At 40.6% G+C, this 18,829-nt stretch overlaps 1 protein-coding gene across 4 annotated transcripts in view; it reads left to right on the plus strand.

Moving 5' to 3' along the window:
- The window catches only part of ltbp1 (latent transforming growth factor beta binding protein 1), a 203,971-nt gene that overhangs the window by 34,097 nt on the left and 151,045 nt on the right, over positions 1-18,829 (plus strand). For all 4 annotated transcript variants that reach the window (XM_033612892.2, XM_033612893.2, XM_033612894.2 and 1 more), the window contains exon 3: positions 11,579-11,927. In XM_033612892.2, the coding sequence (XP_033468783.1) occupies positions 11,579-11,927 (349 nt within the window). The remainder of the gene's footprint in view (positions 1-11,578; positions 11,928-18,829) is intronic.

The following is an 18,829-nucleotide window of genomic DNA, read 5'->3' on the forward strand; positions in this document are numbered from 1 at the left end:
GTTGGTATTCGGATAACTGGGGCTTTACTGGTATAATGCAATAGCACCACCCAGTGGTGAAACCCGTGTACACGTTTCCACGAAAAAAATTACCCACTCTAAACGTTAAGATTTTTGTACACAAACTCACCCCTAGTGTGTGTGTGTGTGTGTGTGTGTGTGTGTGTGTGTGTGTGTGTGAGTGAGAGAGAGAGAGAGTGTGTGTGTGTGTGTGAGTGTGAGAGAGAGACAGAGAGCGTGAGAGAGAGAGAGAGAGAGAGAGAGAGAGAATGTGTGTGTGTTATCTGTACAGAAGGTCTATATGTGTGTATGTGTTACCTGTACAGAAGGTCTATGTGTGTGCACATTGTGCAGTTACTCATCTTCGCCAGCCAGAAAATGAAGCTATCCAGACTGAAAGTCTTATTTATTTTTGAAGAGTGCACTTTATTTCCCTGGAAAATGTGAGTGTTTCCATTTATAAATAAAAGATAGTGGAAGTAAATATTTTGTTTACTTGATTTAATTGATATTTACTAATGTACATTGTTTTAAAAGTAAGAAGTAGCCACTGATTGAGAAAAAAATCTATCCTGTATGGGAAAAAAGCATTGATAATCGCAGAATCGCATCCTGAATCGATAATTGAATCGAATCGTGAGGTACCTTAGATGGCACACCCCTAATTATGACGGACAACCTGTTCTGACGTTTTTGAAATGCATTAGCAGAGTTTTATTACATTTTCAAAATGTGGGTTCCATGCACTTCAAGTGTAGCTGTTATTCCAGCTAGCTGTTATCCTCCGATACCCCGAATGAGTTTTGTGGATTAAAAAACTACACTGGACTTCTTGTCGGCATGAGGGTCAGTAAGTACTGTCTGTATTTTCATTCTAAAGTGGCCATTTTATTGAACAGCTGTGCTGTTGAAATGTAAAGTTTCAATGTATTCGCTACATAATAACATACAAGTATAACGTATCCATGGTGGGTGGAAGTGTACAATGCCATCCTGTATTTTGGTGATTGGTTTTTACACTTCTATCTTGGATGTGTTATAAGAAAATGATCCTTTTGAAAGTTAAATTGGTTTACTCTTAAGGTTTTCAGACAAATAGAAGGGAGTTGGAAGCACTGGCAAATATGGAGTAAGAGCCCGAGTTCAGCATTTGTAACAACAAAACTTTAGATTGACATGGAAAGTAAATACAGTGGAATCACCACAACTAATTGAGTCACTGTAAGGGTAAGTGAAGGTAAACCTATGCTGAGATTTTATGTAATTTGGTGAAGTCAGACAGAAAAATGTGTGCTTTTGGTAAATTGTGAATGGTCTTGACAGAACTAACCATGCAGAAGTATAAAATAACTCTCTTAACATTCATGACCATAAGGTCACAGAGTCCAGTGAATCGAAAATGTAGAAAGCCATCATATTGGCTGTATTGCACATTATGCAAACCCCGTTTTGCTTGATAAACTGCCTTGGATAAACTGCTCCACAAAGACATGCAGTTTGGTTTGCAGTCATGAGACAGTCATTTGTTCCCTTAAATTCACTGTGTCAACAGACTGTCTTATTAGCGTGACGTTGTGAAGATTCCAGTGCATATTAATTTTGCGGTGCATCTTTCTGGTTTGATGGAATGCTTAGACTGATACTAGATTTCAACTCATTGTTAATTGCAAATTGTTGATAAATCTATATCCATGCATATTCAAAATTAAATATGAGTGAAAGCCAGGGCAACTGGGAATGTTCATTTAAAGATTAGATTTCAGTGTGTAGTCACACCGATGGGTAAACACACCTCACAGGTAATGTAACCTGGCCTGATCAGATGTGCAACATTGCATTTAAAATATAGAGTATGTGCAACCATTTTTAACTGTAGCGACACAATGGCTGGCTTTAAACTAGTATGCTTCAATGAAGGCCAACCACCACATTGATAGGTTCACTGATGTTGAGCCTCTAGTGCTATTGTTTGCAACACATGACATATCTCTCTCAAAACTCTTCATGCCTTTTCACTGTCCTCTTCAATGCATCGCACAATGGAGGAGCCATGGGGAACACCGATATTTGACAAAAAGTTGAGTGTGGAATGCTGAACATTTCTCCCCCTCAATGGTTGCTGTGTTGCCTACGTATTGCGGGATCACAAACACATTTCAAGCTTGTGAATTTTCGGCCGGCTGCCACAGTGCACACTGAAGCATTATACAAATATACATGTGTGCTTTTCACTGCCACTATGCTGTTGACGAATATGAACCATTAGTTTCTTTATTGGGTTAATTCTGTAATAATTTGATACTGCAAATGGACCCTGTGTCTGGTTAATAAAGTGATGATGATGATGATGATGATGATAACGCAAATGCTAATGTTAGCTTACTAGTTAGCGAATAGTGGAACATTTTATCATCAGGCATTGGTGCTCCGTGTGTTGGGGTGTAAGAGAAACACAAATATGCTAGCTGGAGTACTCCGTAAGAAACCATGATAGATATGGGAATATGAAACCCAGTTTCTCTGTGGTCATGTAAAATCATATCCCAAATATGATCATAACTGGGATAAGCTCAATAAATGGTGCAACCTGATTGGGCTGCAGGTACTACCTCATGGTACCAGTAGTGACAAGGACACTAGCAGAACACAAAACTAGAGAAGAATCAGTCAGGAAGGATAAGGAGAGAGCAACTGTCTGTGGCCACAGCATGCAAAATCATTTCCTTCTTGGGGGTTGTCTTGCTCTTGCCTCTCCATTGCACCTGTTGTCACTTTCATTTGCACCAAAGCAGGTGAAACAGATTCAAAATCACTTGTTCTTCCTAAATAGACAGATTGATATCCCTGAAGTTTAACTGTTTTGGTGTTATACTGTGACAATTAATTGTTCCCCATATTTTTTGAGCAGTGTATTATGTACCATTTCTGCTCATAGATGCCCATAAATCCTACTAACTGGACCTTAAAAACATAATGAGACCTAAAGGTTTGTTATTCACTAATCAAAGAGCATCATATCTATAGGGTGTATGTCTACAGACTGGATCAGATCCTATTTGTAAGAAATGACTAAGTACATTGAGTGTATATTGTGATTATCTTGAGAAATGTGGACAACCACAGAGGAGGTAACTTTTCCTTGTGCCAGCAGATGTCTTTCATCAGCCATTTAGTTTTCCCTCCATTAATCATTTTCACAAATCTCAAAGCCACTAATTAGACTAACAAGCTTAGTGAGGAGGTGACACACCCTCAGGGACCCAGGGGAGAATGAGAGGGCCTCTTTCTGAGTCATTTCTCCCACACACTCATGCGAGCACACAGGCTCACACAGTGAAATGTCTTCAGGAGAGTGTATTGTTCGAAGGTGGCTGAGTGTGTGTTGGTGCAGTCTAGTGCTTCTGTCTTTGTGGGAACGAGTTCAGACCTTTTTGGAGAATGATAAAAAAAATTCTCACTACTTCTCACTCTCAATTCTCACATTAGGACTTGTGTTTATCATATTGTAAGATTACTATTAAGATAATGGTATGTTTAGGCTGAGGAATTAATGTAGTCAGAGAGCAGTCCCGATGCGTGTGTGTTATCTGCTATCAGCTTCCTTTGCATGGTTTTATCGAAACCTATCTAAGTGTGCATGTGCACGTGTGTGTTGCACTATAGTATTTACAATTCTGCCATGTCGTCTATGAGACAGGCTTTGTAGTTGATAAATGGATGCCCTTGATCTGCTTGGGGAGAACAGAGCCCTTTTTGATGGTCTCCTGTACACATACACATGCATGCACACACAGACACACATATGCGCAAAACTGCATCTAATAAATAATTATTTGATAACAGTTATTTACAGAATGATACAGATAATAATTCATTGTTCAGCTTTAAGTATTTATAGTGAACATGGATAGCTACCTTTAATGCTCTGTGTCTAATGTTTGCTGTCTGGTAATTAACTTTTCTCGGTTTTGTAGAATTAGGGCTGACGAGTTCTCTCAAATAAATTATTCTGACCACATTCAGAATATTATTTATTATGATTATGATTTATTATACTCAGAAATTTAAGTTGTAATTTATTCTCTGTATATCAAACCCCAGGAAGGTGTTTGAGGTCTATTTTTGAATAACATTCACTTGTGTCCAGCATAATCAAAAATTTGATCTTGTTTCTACATGGAAAGAATCAGATAAAATGATGATGGTGCTTGTTGCTGACCTTTAAACCCATCAGAGAAAAGTCAACCTCAAAGTAAACTAGTTGACCAGTAATAATGAAAAACTGTTGGTTTGGACAATTGTGTCATGAGTACATTGTTCTATGATAGTTAGATTAACTAATCAGGCACGACGAGAAGTATTTGACATGTGACTGATGACCTCTAATGTTACTGAGTCACTTATTGCAGGTTTAAAGCAGTTACATAATGTGCGTCAGAGTTAAACAGCAATTACAGACAATACTGTCGTGCAGCTGTGTGCCACTTGACAACTACAAAGCTAACTGTTAGATACCTCTGAAATTGACTTGAACAGTCACCTAGATCATTTATCATATGGCAATGTCCACCCATCAGTAGTTCCTTTAGTTTGGTCTATAGTTAACCATGTGGTGTCAGGAATATCACACAGTCACACCACCTTGCCATTCTGTATATATAACACTGTTTCCTAACTGGTTAACGCAAGTGAGCGTCAGCAACTTAATAAGTCTGCATTCTCTGGTGTGCTCACCTGTGTGTATGCGCACGTGTCTGTGTATGTCTGTGTGTGCGCACGTGTCTGTATGTGTGTGCACGTGTCTGTGTGTGTGTGTATGTGTGTGTGTGTGTGTGTGTGTGCGCGCATATTGGGGCTGTACTCCGCTGTGCGCAATACAGAGAGCAGAGGAGAATTGTAAAGACGCAACCATGTAGAGACAGAAATGACACGCCGTTTTGTAAATAACATAAATAGCATAAGGCTATTTAGTTTGTTTAGTAAGAGGACAAGGTATAGACCTGTTCTATAGGAAAGCCTAACCTTGAATTACTTCTGTTGTGAACTGGCGCTATATAGGAAATTAAATTAAATAAAATAAACTTTATCGTCAGGGATATAATGTTAGGGGAAACACTGGCGTAAGGTACAATTGCAGAATGGGTGGACAGAGTTGTCTCACCTCTAAACTGGGAATGGAGGTAGTAACAGCATTGAAATGCTGTCTGTATAAACAGGACAGCCAGCAGGACAGGATCATGGGCAGGAACAGGTGTGATGTTTTGATGACGTGCTATGTGTGTAACCCACCAGGGGAGATTTAAAAAGTAGCTGATAGTTGTTAGTGGCTTATTCTCAGAAGGAGAAACAAATTGTGAAAATGATGAGATTTGTCAGCTCCCTACCCTCTGAGCAGATGACGAGAGGTGTTAAATAATTGTTAATGTCATTGTTATTGCTTAGAAAGAACTGAAAACGCATATGTTTTATGTTACACTAGAGGCCAAAGCTGATTTGTTACATGTCACACCTCTGTGGATTCTGTGATGCTGAGATGCTGTCTAAAATCAAACACCGGTGCGGCATGACGCTGCTGTTTGGTTTTATGTAAAAAAAAGCAGAGGCATAAAGAAGGGACTTAGTAGTGTGATTTGTGTGAAAAGGTCTTTGAGATTGTGGTGCAACTTGAAATTTTACAACATCATCATTCTGAAAGCATCCTTCAGAAACAATGCAAATATGCTGGGAAACAGTGCCTATTAGTGACAGCCTTTTTACGACTATCTGGGTCATGAAGATAATTTCTGGTGCCTCCGCTGCCCAATTTGGATTGCAGCTAGCAGGTGAGTCCTGAGATGTGTTGTGGTTGTAGAGTGAGGCAGCTTCTTTTTACATAGTCAACAAACAATCTCATTCATACGATAAATAACCCTTAATACTTCCACACACTGCTTCTTAGGAGCCTCATTCATTTCATTTTATTATTATACAGGAAAAGATTAAAATGAAGCGTAACACGCTATGATGCCCATGTTTAGAATGCATTATAAACATATTTCTAATGTGTTACAATCTGATTATAACACTGTATAATTATAGTTATAAGCTCTCATAAATATCCATAATGCTTTGTATAACAATAACACATTATTAAGCATTTTATAATGATTTATCAGGTCAAGTATCATAAAACTTCATAAGCGTTGAGCACTCGCTGACATTTTCATAAGAATCGTAATGTTTTAATCATTCTACACTGAATAATAATCACTGTTTTAATATAGTATAGTGTTATTATAAGTCACTGTTTGCTTTAAGTGAAGTGGAAAAAATATCACTAAACAGAAACTACTCTGAGTACTCCAATCTAATATACTAGTATGTTTTGATGAACAATTGAGAGACATTTATATTTCACTAATGTAATGTTTTCACCAAAAAAGTCAACATGTCTTCCATGTGGATATGATGTAAACATGCATGTGGAGCTCTTATGCTGTGTGTATACACATTTATAGTGGTATGCCTGAGGCAGACATGTAATTGTAGCAGATGGTTTTGGAGGAAGCTGATAAAGTCACTGAAACAACCATCTCTAACCAGCTGCAGTGATAAATGACGGAAAGTTGCTGCCAGCTGGGATGACATCACACATGTAACGTTAGGGATGTGACACTGTGTCAGAATTATGTGTGTGTGTGTGTGTGTGTGTGTGTGAAGCTGAAATTATGCATTACCAATTTTGTTATATAAGGTTTTTTTTAGAAATTAGGTTGCTTTCACAGCGGTTGTAGTAGGGCTGTGCGATATGACGATATATATCGTGTGACGAGAGAAAAATGTCTATCGTTTCATATTTTGCTCTGTCGTTTATATCGTGACGCAAATTACACTTTTTACAGCAATATTTTTCGTCATTTGGAGTCTGTCCATCTTTTGCACGGATCTCATTGATAAATTACTCTTCTTGGCTTTTTGAGTCGCGAAGCTTTTACGGCACTTACAGTGTTACGAGTTTATATAACTCCACCGCTGTCTGTCTCTGTTGCGCTGCACACACTGAGGGCTCAGCCCCGCAGAGATGCAGTGAGACGGAGACAATATTCAAACCAAATCAGGTGGTGCGGAGTACAGCCTCACTTTTTATTCATTGGATTAAAATGTGCTATATCGTGATATGTATCGTTATCGGGATATGAAATTACTTATATCTTGATATGAGATTTTGCTCATATCGCCCAGCCCTAGGTTGTAGTCTGTTTTGTGTTATGCCATATGCCAGTGGTAGACAGAAGTAATTCCTAGGGCCCAGCTATTAGGGCGCAGGCATTTTAAACTTCTTCACAACCGCTGCTTTGTGTTGACATATCTGCTGTTACAACTTATTGAAAAGCTCTAACTGTAACTGTGTGCTCCAGACTTCGTCACTGATTATGTGCTTCAACAGACAGATTCCTGTCAGTCATTTTGTTATTGCAGCGGCAAAATGTAAAAAGCAAAAATGACTGAAAAAGCAATTGATTATAGTATTCTAGTAGGGTACCTAAAGTTTAAGTTGTATTTATGATATCAATAATTTATTTAACCAAAAAAAATAGATACTTGGCACAGTGTGACAATACAGCAGGGTCCGACGTTAAGGTTTTTTCCTACTTGCAGTGCCAGGCAAGTACTTCTCAAATCTACTTGCCCCATCTAAATTCTTACTTGCCCTGTCTAAGAGGTTTTTTTTCTGGCTGTGTGGTGCATATTTTCGCTCATGACTTATATCTTACGTCAGCAGAGATGCTCAGCCAATGGAGGCAGCAGCACATAAAAAAGCAGCACACTGCAACTGGCCCCTCCGAGGACAGAAACAGGAGAGGAAATACACGATTACAGGCCTGGAGTTAAGATATTTTTAGGGCAAGCCCACTTTGGCCTTTGATAAATACAAATTTATTGGGGCATCACGGCCAAACTGTGGGGCACCAAGGCCAAAACCAATGGTGCAATAACACTATGTGCTAACTACATTGAATGAAGACAAAACAATATATGTGTTTAAAAACAGTACTATTAAAACTGGGTGTGCATGACTGGGGATATATCTCGTTTCTTGTTGTTTTGATTCATGTCCCTTATTTTTTAAGTCTTTGAAATCTCTTTATTCTTTTGTTATCTCCTAGTTATTAGAAATTATTATTAGAAGAAGATTCTTTATTGTCCTTTCTCAGCACATTACATACATTTGACCTCTGCATTTGACCCATCCTACTGTATACACTGGGAGCAGTGGGCAGCCGCAGTGCAGCGTCCGGGGACCAACTCCAGTTCTTTTGCCAATGCCAGTGGTCAGGGTCACTGACAGGAGTATTCACCTAACATAGCCTACATATCTTTAATTATATAATTATTTATATGTCTCTATGGATATACATAAATCCCCAATATTTAATTTGAGTTTAAAAAAATCCTCTTCCTTCATTTAAGTTGACAATGTTTATCGTATTGTATTATATGTATTACTTCTCTACAGGATCTTGTATGTTCTTTAATGTGTGTTCAATTTATTAAAAGAAAAAAAAACAAAAAAACGTTTTGGTGAACCCTGCAGCAAAGTGAGCCCTCTTCCTCAGAGAGGATCTTTGCCTCCCAGTTTGTTCCTGGCGGCAGAGCAGAGTGAACCGTATTTCTTCTCAGAGGATCTTTGTCCCATGAGAGCAGGCAGTGTAAACAACTTTCGCTGGCGATTTGACAGTCACTAGAAGCACATTATGACCCTTTGTAAAAGTTTCTGTGTGATACGTGTGTTGTACATGAGCTAACGTTAGCGGGTAAGGACTGAGAGGCTGTCCGGTATGTGTGTGTGTCCGAGTCGGTGCTGCTTGCCCGATCGGGCATGTCTGCGCAGGGTCTGCTGGCCCGCCGGCTATTTTTACTTGCCCCGGGCATTCGGGCAACCGTTAATGTCGGACCCTGTACAGTATTACCACACAAAAATATTGTAATATTTTCCAATTCAATCAATTTTTCCCCAATTCTACCTGTAGACAGCTTTTCACTTGAGCTGCTGAGGTGACCTTTAACATTAACTCAACAACCCCGAATTTCGGAGGTCCTAATTCAGATCCTCTAAAGTGATAAGCTTAAAACAATTATATAATGGGCCTAAAACTTTAACAGGAGGTTAACAACTCTGTTCACCAGATGACTGTATCTTATGTAATTATGAATAGGGGTTAAATTGGCTTGAAGCACATTGGAGATGAGCTTCTCCTCCTGATATTCAGATCACAACCTATCCAAGCCTAGCTCCATCTCTTTCAGTATATCAGTGCTGTTAACTCAGACTCTTGTTTTGGAACATCTGCTTTCAGACACTGTGCCACACTGACCAGTCAAATATAGAATACAGAGTAAATGCTCCTATCCAGTTAAGACACACGGTAGCAGTGGTAACTTCATTTTTAAAAAAAAATCTTCCCATGTGTCATTGTGATTTTACTCTACCCTTCAAAACCTATATGATATTTTGAACAGCAAACAGTTAGCATTTTGTTCCATATTTATACAGAAAAATTATGGGGACAAAACACAGGTCCTTAGGATGAGTCAGCACAATCAGTGCCCTCAGAATCTATCTTTTTTTGTCAAGTAGGGGTGTGCCATATCATTTTGTTCATGAAAATACTGTTATAATCCTTGATATGATTTAAAAAAATCATATTGTGATACTTGCAGTATTTTGACTTGTTGACATATTAACATCATACTGTTATCCACGGCAACAACAAGCATGGCTGAAAGCGAAATTATTGCAGACTCTGCAGTGGTTCCAAAAAGAGGAGCAGCTTCAGTGGTGTGGAATAAACTGTGTCCTCCTGAATGTTTTATGAACAGCCTCGGACCTCTCAGACTCTTTAAGTGACTTACCGCTCAGAGGGAACTCATTCAGCGGGAGTCTGTGTCAATGATTTTGTCATAAATCTTTGGTAATGTAAACCTACCTGATGCTTGTGGCTCAACAAAAAATACATATATGTGAATGTGTTATCGTTATGGTAGCATAACAGCCTGTCACAGGTCACGGCGTGCTGATTAGAGGAGAAATGGCAGAGCATAAAGGTCCTGGTGGGAAAAGAAGGATTTAGTTAAAAGTGAAGGAAATCTCCTGCTGATTTATATATATATGTATATATATATGTTTATCTGTATATATATGTATGTATGTATAGTATATATATATATATATATATATATATATATATACATATACATATACATACACATATAGTAGTTTGAGGTAGATTTTATTTTGTTAAACTACTTATGTGTACAGAATCTGAATCTCACTCTGAGTTACTGTTGTTGTTTACAGACTAAATAAATGAGAGATCGTCTTTGTCTAGTTCTGACTGAATATTTGAGGCCAGCTGTTAGGTTGGCATGTAAAACTACATCACTTATTTTGTTGAAATTCTATGCTCTTAAATTAAGAATAAAAATTTTTTTTAAACTAATTTGTCATATAATCAAGTACCTTGAAATAGCCTGATAATATTTTAGGGTCAATGTCAAGGAAAATAATAATAAAAAAATGATATTTTATATCACTTTAGTAAATAAACACATGCATGGCATTGCTGTGGTGACTTATTTGCTGCATTTAGAAAAGGCGCTGCAAATTAAGACGTGTTGCAGGAAGACACAATGGAAAGGGTTTTCAGGGGACACTAAAAAGTGATGCACACAGCCTCAACACACGAGGGGTGTGTTCTGAATTGCTTACTTTTTCTTTTTAATTTTAGTAGGTACCACAGCCACCCTTACAAAGCACGTACTGTTGCAGTATGCACACAATTGGGACAAACTACTTTTTCATAACATTAGACCTTGAACTTCGACCCTCTTGTTCATATATCTGTTACCTTGGCGGTAAAAAAGATGGTCACCAAAGATGGAGGTCAACCTGGAGAGCTCTGCTACTGTTACTTTGCTGTGTATCTAGTTTTAACTTGTAAGTTATAACTGCATACATTGTGGATTCTAACAGGTTATATTCACCACAGTAAAATTACATATGCATTTGAGCACAACTCATCTCTTTAATCCACTGTTTCAAGCATTCTCAGTCCAGGTGTTTGGTCCACACCAGTTTACGACCAGTTAAATTTACAACTTTCAAGGTTCAAGGTTACTTTAGTGCCCAAGGGTACATTTTTTTGTCTACATGGGAGATTCAGCTTTGCAGAACAAGACATTCTAGTCTTTTTGGAGTTAAATGGCAAATGCACCAGAGTTTGTAGTAAGCGTCTTTAAAGATCTAACTTTAAAGCAGTGGTGTCATATGATTGTTATTTTCTTTTGTAGAAGTGTGATTGACTTGTTACTTCCTAACCTACTTGTTTTGGATATCCTACAATGCATGACAGAGTGAGGTGCATGTGCAAGAGTGTGCGTTTAGAATCATGAAACATTAGGTCCAATTTATCTGCATGCTTGCATCTATTTCACTGTGTTTTGTATCTCTTACTGTCATCACTCATTTTCCTTCTCCATCTGTTTCTCTTTCCTCTCTTTCCTCTTCTCTCTGCTCTGCCTGGGTTTTGTGTTTTAGCCAACTGCATCCCTCAATGCCAGAACGGAGGAATGTGCCTCAGGCCTCAGCTCTGTGTCTGCAAGCCTGGCTCAAAGGGGAAGGCATGCGAACAGAAGACGGTGCCCACACAGCCCTTTCCAGCAGTGCCTGGGAATGGGCCCACCAACGGGCACACCACTGCAAACTCAAATGGACACACTAATGGACACAATGTGGTACCCCAGCGGCCCATACCTCAGCAAGTTCCTCCTAATGGTTATGGCTCTGCCCCCACTCCCTCCAACAACATGGCCCAGATGAAGCTAAGTGTCAAGCCGGCCCCCCAGCTTGTACGACCGCATTACATCCAACAGCACATCCAACAACAGTAAGTACCATACTTATAAGTACCACCTTTCAGCTGAGCTCCATGCCACCAACTTCAAATTTATGTAGTTTCACGTACTGACTGTGGGAGAGGGTCACTAGTCACTATTGTTCAGATAACAATTAAATGAAAACTTGACATGATGCTGTGTTGTGCTATGGCCTATTCAAGTAGTGGAATTTATTATTTACGTGACAACGCCTGGACGCAACACAGGCTCCACTCCAATCGAGGGTGTGTACAGTGCTGCGCTGCGCTGCTGTGCAAGCACCGTATTTGACTGTGCATAACAGCAGTCTTTTGATGGTAATTTACACGCTGTCCATAACAATAACTATGTCAGGTAACAAACTATATTGGGCTTTGGTTGGGTTTGGACTTAAAAATCAGGGTCGGGTCAGGTTTCGGTCAAGAAAGGTAACCTCAAATGACTTCTGTTGTGATTTGGCGCTATATAGAAAATAAAATTGAATAAAATTAACTTCACCTTCAAGGGGGGGTGGGGGGTGCCGTTTGGAGGGTGGGACGCCCCCCTAATATAATGGTAGGGGAAACACTGGAAGGTCAAGATCACTGTGACACTATGGGCTCTAGTTTAGCAGACCAGGCACGGCGGAGGCGCAGCGCACCTGCGCTTCGCCAACTGGGTGTGGCCAGGCGGATTTTGTAAGTTTGGCACACTGTGCGCGCTGGTGCAGCTACTCCTCTTTCCCACCTCCGTCCCTCCTACCTGCGCAAGTCGGAAAGAGGGAGGAGAGAAGGTGTGGAGTAGGTTTTACACACATCACACCAATCAAATGAGCCCCTCTCCTCGCCCTTAAATGCGCCGCGCGAAGGTGTAATGAGAGTTTACTCAATTTGCCATGGCAGAAGAGAGCAGCAGCGTCGGACAGCCAAACTTCTCCCAGGAGAAAACTGATGTTTTGGTCCGGGAGGTCCAAGCTCGCAGTGTCTGAATATACGGAACTGCGAGCAGACCTTCACGGGCTGATGATGCAAAGGTAGCCTGGGAGGAGGTCACCACAATTGTAAATCAATGTTGCGTTTCTCTCGTGCGCACATGCGCTGTCTCTTTCTCTCTCGTAGTCTCACTCTGTTTCTTTTCTTTTGACTTTTCTAAGATGACAGATGCTGAATATATACTCCCTATCTGATGCTGTGGCTGTTTGTGGTTGGCTGAGAGGGATGTGAACTCATTTGTGTTAATCAAATCAGGTTGGGTTTCCATTACACATGCCAAACATGCCAAACGGTGCCAGTGCCCTTTGATCTGACATCAGATGTGACGGGACAGTCGATATAGAGATACATTTATGTGCTGAATGCATATAGTTGCATTGAATAGTGTTTTTTTGGGTATTTATTGCATCGTTAATGTGCCTGATATTCTGGAAACCTGCCTGTGAGGTTTTGGTGACGTGTGCGCACTGTCCGCCGGTCAGCCAAACTTCGGCTTACACCGACTGCGCTCCCCCTGCTCTGACAGTAGACCTGGTTTCAGTTGGCGAGCTTTTAGCGCACCTTCGGTGAAGCCTTTTGGCAGGAAACTGTCACTGCGCCAAGCTGGATCTGTCGACACCTCCCCCTGCTGCGCCGCCACACCCATCTCAGCGCACCTTGGTCTGCCAAACTACCAAACTGAGCGCACCTCGGGTTGCGCTGCTTGAAACTAGCTCTGCGCGGGGTTCGCCACTCTGCGCCACCCTGCGCTGCGCCGGGAAACTAGAGCCCTACATCTTTCCCATTCTCATGAGCACAACATTTCACAAACGCCTTGAGGAATTTTCTTCAAATTTGGCACAAACGTCCACTTTGACTCTGGGATGAACTGGTTAAATGGGGATGTCAAAGCTTAAGGTCACTGTGCTCTCACATAACATGTTTTTGGCCATCACTCAAGAATTCATAAGCTAATTCTGACAAAATTTTAAATATATAATAGGATAAAATGATGAAGTGATGACACTGTATATCTAAAAGGTCAAAGGACAACAACACAGTGACATCACCATTTTTTCGGGGACAATATTCAACACCTTTACTCAGGAACAAAAGAGGAGACATTTGGTCAGATACTGAACTGTTGACACTAATCGTGGGTGTCCACCTTGAAATTGTACGTATGTATACGTAACGTATCGACCTTCTTTGCTGCAACATACATATTTGAAGCATTGTCTACTGTCATGGCTACACACGAGTCTGGACAGACATGGATGATGTGAACTGCAGTTTGTCTACCTGGTGTTGGTCTACCAATGCCAGGTGGTAATTGTTGTTTGCAAATCATAAGGCTGCTTGCAGCCTGGTAGCAAATGTTGTGAGACTCAGTACCAGCATTTGGCCCTGCCTCAAATCACTTTTGTGTCTCTAGGAAAACTTTAGGTTACTTGCGTAACCCCGGTTCTCAGAGTAGCATGAGTGAGATGTTTCACCATGGGATACGCCTCCCTGTGCATTCCTCAGAAGCATTTATCTCATTACGCCAATCCTGGTTGGCTGGTGATTGCGATGTCAGCGTTAGATGGATCCACCTACCATAAAATAGCCTGCACTACAATGCAGCATTGTTCAAAATTAGCACCTCTTTTCGCCTCGCCCATGCAAGAAGGGCTGTCTGGTGAGACATCTCACTTATGCTACTCTGAGAACCAGGGTTATACAAGTAACCTAAATGTCTCATTCATAGCATTTGTTTCGATGTCTCACTATGGGATATAGAGACTCCCGCATTGCCAGATGAGCTTATCTCAAGTAACCACTAGAGTTGTACCGATACCGATACCAATATCGAAATGCCTAAAATGTGGCATCGGCGAGTACAGCCTATGACCAATCCGAAACCACGTACGCTATCGTTTGAACATCGCCATCGCAATGTGCGCATGTGCAATGGTCACATCACAGGACATGCGATGTTTTCTCTTTTTTTAGAACATGTAAACTTTTGTTTTGCTTCAGAAAAGCAGCTCTGAAGTAGAGGGTGACACGGGAGTGGATTTTCAGTCCCGTCCCATCCCACTTCCACAAAAATAATCCCATCCCATCCCAATCCCATGAAAAAGGAAAAAAAAATCTCGTCCCGTCCCAATCCCACAAGAATGACTCCCGTCCCATCCCGCTCCCGTGTTGTGTTTCAGTTACAGTAAAAAAAAAAAAAAAAAAAAAAAATCTATAGTACATGGATCACACAATGCCTACCTTAGTTGAATATAAACCCAAATATGACATCTAATGTTGTGTTTTGGTGTTTATTGCCTAATTATTTTAACATTCACTCCACCTTGATGCTGTTCAGAATGACAAACACATTTGATTTCTGATGTGGTCAGACAACACGTCATAAGAACCAGTTCTGAGAGAGAAAAATTTAGTTAAAGTATTGCAGTAGAAGCAGTGTTTGGTTCCTCTGACTGATATTATTATATATGGCATCATTAGATTATTAATACTGAAGCGTCAGTGTTAGAGCAGCATGTTACTGTTGTAGCAGGTTTGCAGTTAAGTTGGTCGTATTCGCTCTTTTTGTTGAGATGGTTTTAGAACAAACCCGGCACACCAGCTTGTCCAAATTACTGGGCTGCCCTCTGTCATTTGGTTTAAATCCAAAACACTCGCACACAGGGACCGTGGCATTTGGTTTAGGAACAAGTTCCATGTCTTTCTCTTACGCTCAACTATGTTTTGTTCTCCGCCTCGTCTCCCCCTCACGAAGATCGCACTGTGTGTGTCTAGCCCATAGCCCCACCTCCCCTACAGAGACAAAGACACTCGATGACAAGAGCTTTCCCTCCGTTCATTACACTAATGAACCAACTCACCTGGCTGCCAGACGATGCACGGAAGTGAACGTTCTTGTCGTCCAGTCTCTTTGGTGGAGAGAGACGAGGAAAACAAACACGCATGAATATGACAATTAATCCCTTTTAATTTACCGTGCAATTAACCGACTTATCGCATATCGCGACAGGCCTAATTATGATTCCCAGTCCCGCCCGCTCCCGTTGACTTTTTTTCCCATCCCATCCCAATCACGTGACGAATAGTGAAACTGATTCCCATCCCGTGAATCATGTGACCCGCGGGACTCCTGAAAAAATGTCTGCCTCTACTCTGAAGCTCCGTACCGCTCACCTCTCTCTCTCTGTCTCTCCCTATCTGACAACAGCAGCCCCTCCCCCTCTCATGTGCACGCTGCAGTCACACACTGAAAATGAGCGACATGCAAGAGGGAGAAACGGTAAAGGAAGATTTATGCCTGGTACACACTACACGACTTTTCTGCCTGTCCTGAAAGCCACTATGTGACATTACATGATTGTGGAGTCATAAAATAGTGCCGTGACTTGGCCGACAGACATGACACACTACACGATGGTACTCACCAATTATCCCTGGTCGTCTTTCACGACGTGTGTGATGTCATCGGGTTATTCTTGTCCTGTTTTTATTCAGTCACTGTGTCTGTTCATGTGCCAGCCGAAATGTTGTTGTAGTAACGTACAAAGCGCCAGCAGACAGCAGGAGCTTCATTTGAAGTGCCGTATGTAAACATACAAGCTACTGTATCCTCCACAACCAAGTTCATACAAATGTTTCACAATAAAAGCCTGTTTAGAAAATGGAGGGATTCTCTCAGCCGAGCTTATAAGGGGCATTTAATTTGAAACAAGTCAGGAAGTGTTGAGTTTGAAATGACGACGTGATGTATTAACTTTATCAAGGCAACGGGAGCAGATATAAAGTAAAACTATAAAAACACAGAGGGATTAATAAATAACGACCCTTCTATAATGTAGTCTGTAGTCTGATTACAATAGTGTCACTATTGTAATCCTAGGTATTCTTCTTCTTTCTTCTTTCTTCTTCCGAGGAAATCATACTTCCCTTGGGTGTACACTCACCAAACTTTGCACAAAGGTCCAGTCTCATGCCAGATATCCTCAGCTGTAAACTCAAGCCAATAGTCCTGATGGTGACGCTACAGCAAGCGTCTAAAGTTCAAAACTTTTAAAATTCATAACAAATCAACCATACGTGCTACAACTTCACATTTTCATCAAACTATAGCCCCAGTACTGAAGAAACTTTTGTACATTTAAACCTATTAAAAATTATGAAGTTCATAACTCGCTACAGAGCATCTTCAGACTGTCCTATAAAAACTACGTTTCTCAGATTTTTTATTTATCAAAATGTTTGACTGTAAACAGTACTGTAAACATATACATACAAATTCTTGCTAAATAAATCTTCAATGTTCATGAAAAAAATGACAAAATTCTAGAGTCATGGTAGATGATGTGTGGCAAATTTCAGAATTTTATCTCAAAAACTGAATTTTTGACAGCATTTTGAATTTTGCTCTAATGTGAACAATTGGAGTCAATGTAAAAATGGCAATTTTAAACATCAGTTTTTCACTTATGGAGCCAATAAATCATTGTTAAAAACAAATTACCAACATCTCCATGCTGTGTAGATGCAATATGTGTATTTTCAGATTTTTGTTTCGATAACTGAATTTTTTACAGTGGTTTGAAATCTGCTTTTCCATGCATGGACGGCTGCTAAACCTGCACGTCTCGCTTAGTCAGTTTGTGAAGCTACACATGAATTGTCACTGACTAATTAGCTCAGTGAGATAGAAATTGATTCTTAGTCTCAGAAGTTGTGAGTTCAAGCCTCAGCTGATGCAAAATTCCTAAATGTCTCCCAATTCTTCTCCTTGTTGCTCAGAATTGCCTAAAAATGCCTGGACCCGACCCATTGCTGCGCAGCAGCTATAATTTTTTGTTTGTTTTGTAAAAATTTTTTTACAGGGAACCAGTGCAGATAAGCTAAAGCAGGAGAAATGTGATCTCATTTCTTAGTTCCTGTCAGTACAGGTACTGCTGCATTCTGGATTAGAGTGTTTTTAAAGACTTATTAGAGCTACCTGATAGTAGAGAATTACAGTAATCTAGCCTAGAGGTAACAAAAGCGTGGACCAGTTTTTCTGCATCTTTTTGGGACAGGATTGGCCCAGTGTTTGCAGTGTTACTGTCACAGTTCTGCTCCTCTGCTCACCTCATGCAGTCCTTTTCCATTTACCCCACCTCTGCTCCACTCTGGCTGCCAGCCACACCCATCTTATCAAGGCAACTCTGCTCACCTGCTCTGCTCAGCCTGCCACCTAATCAGCCCAACTCCACTCACCTGCTTTCAGTCACTGACTGGCTCAGTATAAAGACTCCCGCCCTCCACACATTCACTGCCAGATTGCTCTTCACCTCTTCGCATGCAAGACTCTCTAGCACTACTTCCCAGACTGATTTCCTGTTGCCAACCTTGCCTGTCTTTGACAAGCCAACCTTGCCTGAATCCCGGTAACTGCCTCAGCCTTCTGTCCCCGACCACAAGTTCTGCTTTTGCCTTCCTGGTTTCTGATAAATATGATCCTAACCTAGTGTGATGCTTTATCTGTCAATAATCAAACAGGCAGTGTGTTTAGTAGCATGCTGACTGGTTGGCAGCATGCTGAATAGTGAAGCCTACAAGCCAACTCTACAAAATTGCTGATATGAGCATAGGGAAGAATTTTTATATATATATATTTTTTTTAAAAACTCATTGTAGGGGCTGTGACTGTGGTTTTCCCAGCCAGTTTACTCCATTATCACCAACCATCAGTGTAATAATAGGTAATATTTCTTGCGGCACTTCATAAGTAGAGGTAAAATGCCACTAACTCCTGCTGTGGTTAACTGTTGGTTTGTTTTGCCTGTCACTACAGCAGACAGCTGGAGAACGTGCATTCAGGTCAGACACAGATGATGAACGTAGACTCCAAACAAATCTCTGCTCTCCAGCTCAATGGTACAGCAGCATGCTGATGGAAACATCCAAAATCAGCTGGCACA

This window comes from Epinephelus lanceolatus, chromosome 17, assembly GCF_041903045.1.
Source record: "Epinephelus lanceolatus isolate andai-2023 chromosome 17, ASM4190304v1, whole genome shotgun sequence".
In the NCBI taxonomy this organism is placed as follows: Eukaryota; Metazoa; Chordata; class Actinopteri; order Perciformes; family Serranidae; genus Epinephelus; species Epinephelus lanceolatus.